This window comes from Cyprinodon tularosa, unplaced genomic scaffold (genome assembly GCF_016077235.1).
Source record: "Cyprinodon tularosa strain WSP-4 unplaced genomic scaffold, ASM1607723v1 ctg210, whole genome shotgun sequence".
Classification (NCBI taxonomy): domain Eukaryota; kingdom Metazoa; phylum Chordata; class Actinopteri; order Cyprinodontiformes; family Cyprinodontidae; genus Cyprinodon; species Cyprinodon tularosa.
In genome coordinates this window covers 1,052,843-1,064,942 of record NW_024038779.1, presented here as the reverse complement: position 1 = coordinate 1,064,942, position 12,100 = coordinate 1,052,843, and the positions used below count along the sequence as shown (strand labels likewise).

At 35.7% G+C, this 12,100-nt stretch overlaps 1 protein-coding gene and 1 long non-coding RNA gene across 3 annotated transcripts in view; both read left to right on the top strand.

The window, feature by feature from the left end:
- The first annotated feature begins 288 nt into the window (after positions 1–288).
- Positions 289–7,291, top strand: LOC119783756. Its single transcript, XR_005280852.1, has 3 exons — positions 289–356; positions 916–1,015; positions 4,073–7,291. It is a non-coding gene; the product is annotated as an uncharacterized LOC119783756 (long non-coding RNA).
- A 1,273-nt stretch (positions 7,292–8,564) lies between these two features.
- Positions 8,565–12,100, top strand: part of adam12b (ADAM metallopeptidase domain 12b) — a 132,862-nt gene continuing 129,326 nt past the window's right edge. For both annotated transcript variants that reach the window (XM_038285366.1, XM_038285365.1), the window contains exon 1: positions 8,565–9,011. In XM_038285366.1, coding sequence (XP_038141294.1) covers positions 8,897–9,011 — 115 coding nt within the window. In that variant the 5' untranslated portion in view covers positions 8,565–8,896. The remainder of the gene's footprint in view (positions 9,012–12,100) is intronic.

The following is a 12,100-nucleotide window of genomic DNA, read 5'->3' as shown; positions in this document are numbered from 1 at the left end:
AAAGTGCTCTCCAATGTCAGAAGTAACAATGCACTAATTCTTTTTACTTTACTTCAGTCTGACAGAGATAATTAAAAGGACCAGGACTGGCTTTGTCAGTACAAAGGATGAGATTCAGATTCTCCCTGTTTGCTTTTCTATGTTGGTGTGTTATTGGTGGACAGTGTTATATTTCAGAATATAAAGCTCATTCATTAGTGTTTATTTACATATGTAACCTTAATTTCCATATTAATTCCTCTTTGTTATTCCGGCAGGCTTTTCTAACTGAGTGCTTGTGTGTGTGTTCTAGATAACCTTTTTAAGCCAAGGGAGAGGTCTATATCAGGCAGAGAGATGCATCTGAGGTCCAGACGGTGAGTTTTTTTAAACTAACTCCCTCAAAGACTGTCTTGTTTTTACAATACATTTAAACACATCAATTGTTCCTTTCAGCTATAGTACAGATACACAAAACACATACACATCCACATACTGTTGCCACCCATCAAATATTTGATCCTTAAATGTCTTAGTAGAAGATATGAGGTAACCTCTATATCTTATCTCCATTTTTTTTTTCTCTCTCTCTGCTTATCTGGTAAGGCACACCTGATCAGGTGAAGGCCTCCCATTGTAAATGTTTTTTTTTGTTTGTTTGTTTAGGGCTTTTTTTTTTCAAAGGCAATACTATCTGACTTAAAGAATCTCCTAACAAATTGGCAGTATTTGTGCAAGTGAGAAAGGGGAGTGCGTGTTTGCACCCTGTTTATCAGTGGATTCAAGGCTTTTTTTTTAATTTTTTATCCAGGCTGTGGTCTTACTTGATAAAACCTTGTCTCCAGAATCCCAGTCTGTTGGCACTGCTCAGCCACTGTTAGACTTCTGATACCATTTTCCTCTACCCTGTATGAATTTTCTTCTTTACGTCTGAAGGATTTACAACAAGCTGCCGGAGGTGACAAAGAAGAAGGAGGAGGAGAAAAAGAGGGCCATATCTCAAACCAACAGACTGCGAGCAGAGGTCTTCAAAAAGGTAAATGGATCAATCTAAAAGTCTCATTCCTTTGGAGGTTTCAGCATGAGACTCATCAGCTGTAAATTCAATGATTGTTTAAAACCAGTCTGACAAAAATAAAAGTTAAATTATAATTACACGGCAGTATATATTATTTGACAAAAACAGAGCCAATCTTTAGTTGGTATACGTATCACGAGCATGGATCTAAATTATCTTTTATCTGTTAATAACCTTTGACTTTGAAAACATTTGCTACAAACATCCTGCTTGTACTGTGGTGAGATTAAGCTAAAAATAGTTTCAACTTTTTAAGCAAGAGCTGAATATACGTACAAGCTGGAACTTGTTGCTGAGGGTTTTTTTTTATTATTAATTCACACATAGAAGATTGGAGGCACGTGGTTTGTTCCACAGACTTCCATTTTGGGTCCTTGAACAAGACTCCATGCTCCATCCCATGCAAGGTACAAGGCAAGCCAACTCCTCCTTAAGCATGGGTTATGGTAAATGGTAAAGTCAGGGGACTTGACCAAAGCACTCACTCATTTACACACACACACACACACACACACACACACACACACGCACACTGATGGTGGCAAACTACATTGTGGCCACAGCTGCCTTGGGTCTGACAGAAGCAAGGCAGCCATACACTGGTGCCACCAATCCCTCTGACCACCATCAGTAGGCAATGCGGGTGAAGTGTCTTACCCAAGGACACTTCATTGAAAGTCGGAACCGGGGCTTTTACCGACAAGAAACTCCTGATTTAAAGTAGTGCAAATAAAGTTTTTTTTTAGAGATATGTTATTCCAGTCTTTTCTCTACATTATAATTGTATAGGCATCTTCAATTTAGAAGATTCAGTGGTTGCGTTGCAGAACCATCCATCCATCGATCCATTTTCTTTACATGCTTAATCCCAAGTGGGGTCACGAGGGATGCTGGTGCCTCCAGCTTTCCATGGGCGAGAGGCGGGGTACACCCTGGACAGGTCGCTAGTCCATCGCAGGACACTTTGCAGAACCAACCTTGGGTTATTACCCAACTGTACATAAAGATGATTTCATAATTTTCAAAGTGATTTTTAAGTTTTGTTTTTTGCAATAAAATTAAAGTTCAGCTTATTTTTATTTTTCTTAACCCAGACAATTTAATGAAACACTGTGTACTTATGTTTTCTTAGAAAAAAATGTTATGTGATTTTTCTGTTATCAGAATGATGTCCAAACCTCTTGAGATAGAATAGAGGAAAAGAAGTAGTGCAATACAAATAGGCATAGTTTGTAGCACATTTGCATTTAAATTCCTCGGTTAGGGTCTTTGTTTATGCAGTTTGCATGTTCTCTTGTTCCATGCATGGGTTCTACCTGGGTACAGCTGAGTACAACTTCCTCCTACATTTCAAAAGCAGGACTGTTAGATCAGGTTGATTGTTGTCTCTAAATTTCCCTTAAGTGCGTGTATGTGTGTGTGTATTGTTGCACATCTTTGTGTTGCCTTGTGATGGGCTGGTGACCTGTCCTTTTGGCCAAAGACTGCTAGTCATTAATTAGATATTATTTTAAAGCTTTTTAACAGTTTTTAATCATTTTCACAAAAAATGTCATAGTAGTTTTACATGTCATAGATCTAAAATTAGAGGAAGGGAGCCCCGTTAAATGTAAGACTTCACCTATTAAATAATTCTACCAAGTAAAAAGGAAAGTACCAACTAGTAATGGTACCTCTTTGTTGGATTTGTTGACATTTTTAACTAAATACTACAAAGTAACTGGTTATTGGGTGAAAAATGACAATATGACAGCAGGATATTGTCCTGTTCAACAAATGAAACCAAAACAAAGCAGTTTTTATAAATTTCACCAGTTGAGATGCAGGGTTAATATATGAGAGAATGAGATAAACTGTGATTTTTTTATGACTTCTTATGAATTAATACATTCATTTTTAAGGGAAAAGTACATTTTTATTTCATCCAGCAGAGGTCAGTCTTAAACAATTTACACCTTGTGTTTCTGGTTTTCAGTTTCTCTGAACTATCATCCAAATATTTATTACTATTGGGAAAGTTTTTTCTTATTTAATAGTCAAAAAGATCAACATCTTCCTTTTTTAAAATATATTGTATTCCTTAACTTGTGACATCAGATGAATAATCAAAGTGTTGCCTGTGCTCTTACTTTCAGCACTATACACCATTACTGTATAATTCAGCACCAGAATGAAGCACATTTTTCTGCTTTCTCTGATAGATGGGGAGAACTTGGGAAATAAATGATGTATTTAGGACATGCATTGTCAGACAGACCCCCGCATTTTCACCTGTGGGTGAACTATCTCTATCTTTCCTGTAAAACCTGACAATTAATTCTCTGTCAACTGGAGAGGAATTCTGTGAATTTTTTCTGAATCGTTTCTATGACTGACTATTTTACTCTGAGGCTATTTTTACCGAAGGCCAAAGAACAATCTTTAAGGAAAATATCAAATCCACGGTAAACCAGAGTTTTGCTTCACTGACACAGCTGGCAAGTCTGCGCTCTGCTGAAGAATAGTACATTTCTTGGTGGAATTTTGCAGCTATGATGCCAGTGTGACCTCACCACCTATAAAATGAAGCCATTAGTTGGGCCCTACCACAGAGTCTGGGAGAAAAAGAATGACTTTCTTCTGAACAAACGCTGTGTGATTTGAAGGCCTCATTTTTATCTCACACAGAGGGGAAGCCCAGCAGAGACTCACAGCCAGGGTCTGATAGCACATAGTAGTGGGTGGGTGGTGTTGAATGCTGTCTGAAATGAGATTCCAGCTGTTGGGTAGTACATTTGTAGGAGAGTGATTGCACAGAAGTCAGATAGCAGACTTATTCCCTTTACCTATAGGCCTGGCCATCTAGGAGTGGGGAGTTGATGAGTGTGAAAGCCATTAAGCAGTGGTAGCTGACAGTGTGGTGCTGAGCTGCTGCTAAGAGACCGAGAAAGGGAAAGAGTGGGTACTGATGAATGGGTTTGGATCAGTCTATTGAAGGGTCAGATCAGTAATATTTGTGTTTTTCTTGTCTTACAGAGACTTCTGGAACAGATCCTGCAAAGATGAAAGCGACACCATCAGAAACCACCTTGTAATAAAAACTGCCTCCATGTGCATTCCACTCTTGGGTTATGTCTCCTAACTTTCCACTCTTTATATTGTTATAAACAGTGAAACTTGATTTTTTTTTTCTCATGTTGTTCCCAAATTCTCTCTTTCCAGTTAGAGACTGCCATGGTGTGAAAAGTATATCTGCTTCTCATATCTGTATACAAAGGTGAAAGGTTAAAAAAAAAAATCTACAGTAGTTAGTGTACTTTGGGAAGTGGACCACTGGAGGTACTCTGACTATAAACCAAATTAATGCTGTTATATTTACCGTGTTAGTGAGCTCCAGTCTATAAAGAGCACAGTGACGATGTGTGTTTCCTTTAGGCTATTTCTAAATACAGGAAGAATTCATCAATACTATCTATATTTAAAAATGACACTGAATAGGTAGCTTAAAAAGAAAAATTATTGTTTAACTTTTAATATATTTTAATATTTTTGCACAGTTATGAATAACTGTAGCTTTTCTATTATACATAACAGTAGCTCTGACTGACACTTTGATCATGTCCTACGTTGTAGTTTAAATATTTGTTTTATTGCTATAATACAATGAAACCAAAACTTTTTAACACAAGGTTATCCTAGCATACAGTCTAAAGTTTTTTTTTCTTCAAAAAATGTCTGTCACAGTTTGATAGATGCCAACTGAAAACAAATACTAACTAAAACAATTCCTGTGAAATGGCTGCAACAGAAAAAGAGCTTTAAAAGAAGATAAAATCTAACCATATATCATAGTTTAATTCTTAATATAAAGGCATTTTAAACAGCAACAGTAAATGTGCAACTATAATACAGAATTAAGGCTTTGATTTGAAAATATTTATTAAATGGTATATTACCAAAGTGGATCATCACAAAAGTGTGTCTACAATTAAACTATTAACACATGATGAGGTAAATACTTGTTTTTAATGTTAAATTATCAAATCTAGTAACACCATCTGCAGGTAATTTAATTAGTGTTTCAAGTTATTTTTAATCCGTTTTATGGTTTCAAAAAGTGATTTGCTTCAGGTAAAAATATTCTCCGAGCTGAGCAACCTCACGTACTTTTTGGGACAGTTTTGTCCTTGCAGCGAGGGAGCAAGACCATGTTTCAGTGTTGGCTTCACGTCTGCCTCAAGGCCACTGAAATCCCCGATCTGGAACGGTAGAGTTTCAAGCTAATCAAACTCATGAGACACATGGTGCCTGTGAAAAAAGGTCCTCTGTCATGGAGCCCCAAACCAGAGATGACTAAATTATAACAGAGGAGGCTCCTAAAGTGCAGCCACGGACCTTTTTATGCATATAGTCTGTAAAGGTGACAGAGAAGTCTCTGGCATTTTAAATACAGTAGCACAAGCTGGGACAAGGCAAGAGTTAACAAAGAAAACCTTTAAACATCCAACTTTGAATGTGTATGTATGTGAATCACATACAGCATTTACAGCATGTGAATAATACTCAATAAATAAATCTGTATTACACAAAAACTTTTTTTCCTAAGGATATTTATTGATAATGTTTAGGTACTGCAAAGAATATTTTCTGTTTACATCTCCCCTGCCTGTGTTACTAAGAAATCTTTTAGGAATGACTCCACATTGGATAGCAATTTTCCTGCTGCCATGTCGGCAGGTTTCAGAAGTTGAGCACTAACTGACAAGAGCTATATTTGAGGAGACAGGCTATTGTCAGTCAACTTCTCTCTCTCTGAGGAATCATGTGTCTGGATGTCACATTAATGTCTCTGCATAATGTGGACTCTGCCCTTAGGTCCCTCCACAGGCTAGAATGACTCAGCTACCCTCAGGTTATCTCGCTGTGGAAGCTTTTAAAAAGAAGATAAAATTGGCAAAAAGACCGAAACATCCAAACACTGAGCCTCAGCTTTCTTGATTTATGGCAAATAAATTGAATATTTTCTAAGAAAGCTTTCAGTGAATGAAAAGTTCAGTTTAAAGTTTGCCATGAGCTATATTGGGAAGAAACGTGAGCAAGATCGGAACATTCCTGTCCAATCTTCGGATTAAAAAAACTGCATCACATTAGGTAAACTCTTACTAAACAACTCTTTGGACATAGCAATGCTCCAAAGCAGCTATAAACCTGTTTGTTTTAAGGCATATGTGTGTGTTAGAATGCCCCAGTTAAAGCAAATACCTAAATATGATTGAAAAAATATGGAAAGTCCTGAAGAGATCACAAACAACATCCAATTTGGCTGAAATTGACTGAGAAATGGAGGCTGCAGAGGGACATCTGTGGCTCCTTATATTTGCCCCTTAGTGTACAAATTAAGTAAGATTAAGCTGAACCATTTCAGTTAGCAAACATAAGACATAGATGAGATCTAAATAAAGAGAACATCCCTAAAAACCTCCCTGGAGGCTATACAGTGACACAATTCACACAATTCACATAACTATAGTTCTGTTAGTTTTTTCTAACAAAAAGTTAAAGAGGTAATTGGAGGAAAAATCTCTCGCTGCAGAAAAACACTTATGTAATACATCACTTTAAGGAGTTTGATTTCATTCTATACAAGCTATTCCAATATTTAATTGAAAAATACTTCTGAAACAGTAGCAATTGCAAATGTCTTCCTAATTATTTTATTGATTTATTATTGATACTTGAAAACCTGTCCATAAAACTGGAATGGGGGAGTTTATGAACCAGTCGTTTCTACATTGGACTTGTAAGATAAAACACTAGAAAGGAGTTTGGGAACAACATGAAACAAAGGGTCTATATCCTTGTTGATTCATGTGTAAAAACAATTATCATTAGCACATTAAGAAATGCCCTCCCTTTATTTCATATCTAATTGTCTTCCATCCATGGTTTAAAAAAAAACCCAGATGTGTCTCTGTAATATGTTCCATTAGGACTTTAGCTGAAATAATAGCAACAAGCATTAAATCTGTATCTCCAAATCTCATTACTTCTACCCATCCATTGTCTATACCCACTTTCCATTAACAGATCACAAGCTTTTCTCGGAAAACTGGATTTATGACATCAAAGCCCCTGAGACGATGAGATAAACTGCACTAGTCTAATTTCTTAATGTACTTTTTCTTAATACATATATATGAGCATCTGTTGTTTCAGTGCAACATGTCAACAATAAAGTTGAAAATATTTTAGACATGTTAGATTGTTGGGTCGCTGTTTAATATCGACAAATAAATTCTTTATTACGACAATGATTTTAAAAGAGGAAAATATATATATTTTTTATTGCATGGTTTGATTAATCGCAAATTATTTACACATGTCCACAACAGTAAAATTTTTAACCATGTGCTCTAGATAATAGTTTTTGACTATTTTTAGTCCATGGAAGAATTCTCTTAATCATTAAAGACAGTCCTTAGGATTAAATATGGTACCTTTCAGACATGCAGTCATTTTTGTCTTGTTACACTCACAAATGTCATTTTGTTGGAGGTTTGTGCCTGAAAATAACAGAGGATAGCAAATAATCACCAACTAGATCTGAAAAATGTACATCTGTATTCTTGACTCAATATTTTGTGCAACTACTTGTGGCTGTGACTTAAACAACTTGCTTTGCACATCTAGAAATGTTCCATGTAAATTTGTTTTATCGCACTTATATTGAGGTATTGTTTTTTTTCCCTCTTCATTCTCAAGTTGCCTGTTGTTGTCTGCTGGATTCCATATTTCTTATGTGCACTGGAAAAACGATCTAATAATAAGTAATAATGTCTTAAATTAAGTGTATTTAGCCTTAATTTGAGTAGGTAAAATGAGATGATTTGCCAATAGAATGAGTAACTTCACTCTTAAAATAAGATATTTAGATAAAATGCACTTGAAATAAGACAATGCAATTGTGTATTTTTTATTTTGAATGTAAATTGTCTTGTTCCACTGGCAAAATGTCTCTTTTATCTCCTCGATTCAAGATCAAATGCACTTATTTTAAGAAAAAAAAAACTTATCTAGATTTTGATTTTTTTCCTATGTGTCTGTTAGTCCAGCCTCAAACATATGCCTCCTTATGTCCTGCTGCCCATTCTTTAATGAAAGGTACAAGCAAGCATGTCTCTGGGAAATTAAACCTTTTATACCTTTTCCCAATCCCCCTTCAGTATATATTCAACAGGGACCGCATACCTACAAAACATACATGTCGGTTTCTTTAATCATTTAAAATGCTTAGGTGTGTTTTAGTTTTTTTTTTTTTCTAACACTTTGCTTCATTCCACCTCCTATAATATAACATTTCCATGAACATATACATTTTTTTTTTGCTAAATTTCATTAATATTCTATCTGTCTTAGGGGCCAGCAGGGGGACTCAGCACAGTCTTATGGTCGCCCTAGAATGAGGGTGGTACTAACAGTATTGTAAATGAGAAAAGTCTTTAACTAAACCCTCTTTAGGACCAAGCAGAGTCAGGAGCGCACATGGCATAGTGTTGCTGCTCCATCAGGTCCGCTGCTTCACCTTCTTCTCTATCATCTCTCCACTCATCTGCGCGTTCAAACTCAACCATTTAAGAAGAGACAAAAAGGCAGAAGAAAAACAGATGATCTTGTTTGTTTATCCATATTTTTGCGCACTCTGCAGTCTGAAATATGTTTCCCGTAGTAAGGAAAAGTTTATGACAACCAGCTGCATCTCATTGAAGTCCCCTCCCTCTTAAATAAACTGCTCTAACCTGGATATAACCCATCGCTGTGTGATCGGAGGATTCCTGCCTCTTTTTCATCCCAGCAGGCGTGATGAGAGGCTGGAGACGCCGGAGGAACTTTTCCTTTCTGCGCTTTGCGCTCCACCTCTGGTATCTCTCCACAGCCCTGGGGAATCTCACAGACCAGGATTTCAGCCGACAGGATGGTAAGTTAGTGGAATATGTGGAATCTATTTATAAACAAAATTAATTTCCTTTATAAGCAATTTTAAGATGAAATATGTTGAGTCAGAGCCATATGTAAACTGAATAAGTAACATTCCCATCCAAAGTTAGGCTGCCAATCAAATCTATTTCGCCCTACAGAATCCCAAATCTTTGCCATGTGAGCATCATTTTCTGGAACATATTCAGTCTGTTCCAGCTAAGCTCAGCCAAGCTGTTTACTTCACAGTAGAGGAAGGCAGGAACGATACAGAGTTTGTTTTTTGTAGATCAGTCTTTGCGCAACAATAAAAGGAAGTCGGGCTGCTGTCAGATGAACAGATGAGTTTAACATCCAGGAGGATGCAGCTTCATCTCTAGCTTTCAAAACATAAACCAAAACAGGATCTTTTTTTTTTTCACCATGCTCTAAATTTAATCTGCTGAATTGATAAGACCGTGTATCTTGTGTGAGAGAGGCTGGAGTAGGGCTTTGTGACATAGTGCAAATATTTTCTCTTGAATGTGGTAATAGGAGCAAATATGAAAGATACAGACAGTAAAGAAGATGCTCTATTCACCACCAGACTCAAATAAACAAGAATTTCAGCATCCTGTGGTGATATGGGGTGCTTTGAATAGCAATGAATCCTCTTTGTTTGAGTATAAAACTATCCACTCTGGAAATAATACAAGTTTCCATGATTTTAAACTTCCTCGTCTTATTATTCAATCCAATGCAGCTCCTATAGGTTTCTATTCAATTATCTGCATCACTGAAATATTATTACTTCTCCTGTCAAAATGGCACCAGAAGTAAATATGATGCAGCTCAGGAGGTGTTTACTGCTTACATCAGCTCAGTGTGGTACCATTTAATCTTTCACCCACAGGTTTAGTTCATATATAAATGCAGAAGGCAAAAAGAGTTTAAAGGGGCAGCATGAGTGTTGAAGTAGTTCAGGATGTTTGATGTCAGCAGGATGTGGACTCTTGTTTCTTGCAGCTCTACCTGTGCTGAAATGGTACCTGACTATGTCATGCTGCAAATCTAAGTGTCAGCAATATGGTCGGTTAAATACAGTTGTAAAAGATGACTTACTTAAATGTGCATCTTATGCTTATCCATTAAATCTTTCCATCTATCACTACATGGAATTATATTTTAAACATATTTGTTCTTTTCCAAACACAATAGACATTAGAAGCAATTTGTCTCCATTTTACCACAGCAATACTGTTTTCTCAGAACAGTTTCCTTTGCCAATTACTTTTTTTTTGTATTCTATTTAAGGTTCAGTTTTTAAAAAATAACTACAAAAAAAAAAAAAGAGAGAAAATCACCTCTGTTTCTAAAAGTATTTTTTTAATCGTCAAAGAGTTCAAGCTGCAGACAGGGCTATCACATTACGGATCATATGTTGTCACTAACAATTTTTTCCCAGAATCTTTTTTTTTTTTGGCAAAGAAGTGTAGGGCTGAAACAATTAATAGGATTAATCATGATTAATCGATTATTGACATAGTCATCATTTAATTCAGTATTGGATTATTCATTAATTGGGGTATAGAGACTCTGAAAAATGCCTTTAGCTGACAGAACAACTCTCTTAGAGCAGTAATAATAATACTATTATTGTACAAAAAATATGTAAAATAGTTCCATTCTAGATGAAAATGTCTAGATGCAAAACTTGTTAATCTATCAATATGCTCTACCCAGAATTCCTCAAGTGGAAAAGTTTTAGTTTGATTTGGTTTAATTTTGCAAAAACTCTTCTTTAAGGAAGCTTTTGCTATCCGATTATTAATCAATTCTTAAAAAAAAAAAAAAAATCGACAGATGAATCGATTTGCATTATAATCATTAGTTACAGCCCTGCTACTAATATTGAAATACTTCTTTAACTGATACACAAGTGTGAACTGCTTAGGAGACATTATCATTCTCTGAGTGCAAAGGTAAGGTGGCTACATTTGGCATATTATTTGCTTTTCAAACATGCATTTCTGTATTTAAAAAGGTGTATTTTCATGGTGTTTAAGCTAATTAGCAGACTGAAAGGATATTACTCTGTATATTATCATCTTCCTATTAGGCGATAATGTGATGCATCATGTTTGGAAAAAAGGCTTTTCTGAAAACCAATATCAAAATCCTGCTTTTTACATGTTGACAGATTTGTGACATATCTTGGAAACGACAACTAAAGCGGATAAATCTGTAAAATACGGTTTTACACATGAGCTATTAGAATATTCCTTCCAAAAATAGATTTTTGGCTTTCCAGCGACATAAATCCGACACAAATGGTTACTTAACTTAAGCCACATTTTTAATAAATTTGAGGCTGAACAGAACGTAGTGTAGGAAAACATACTTAACAGGGCTCGCTGCAGACCTGGGGAGATGAACTCCCCCATTTTCCTTGCCACCATTCTACCACTGTTAGTTCTGCAGCCCAAGTTATAGACAGGCTGTTTTGCTGATATTCATTTTCTTCATTGCCAGTACTCAACTGCAGTCAAATACCTGGCCACATTTCATATACTATAGTGTTAGCTGTTATTAAATCAAGTAATGCATCAGAATGTATATGCTTTTGTCTGTAGTTATTTTTAAGCTGTTGTATCTGATTATCTTTTCATACAGTATGAAAGATAATACAGTTCATACAGTTCTACAAAACCATAAAAAGTGCTTAAAACAGATTTATATTTATAATAAAGTTTTAATAACCCAGAATTTTTAAATGAAATGATGAATGAAAAGTATAATTTATACAGCTGCAACAAGCCTTTGTAAACATTTATTTTTTAAGTTAAAAACTCTGCCAAAATTACACACAACATAATACTGATATGCCTATTATTACATTGTATAAAACAAATGCACATAAACTACTATCCGAGTCTATTTTCAACAGTTTATGCAAGCAGATTTACCATGAGATTTATCGTCTGTCACAAACATGATGCATGTGCCTCTTCAGCTCCTCCTTTTATATTTTAGAGCAGAACCAACCTGAAAAAGTAAACTGTTTCAGATTGGCTTCAGGAAATCACACCTTTACTGTTTTCTCTTTAGCTG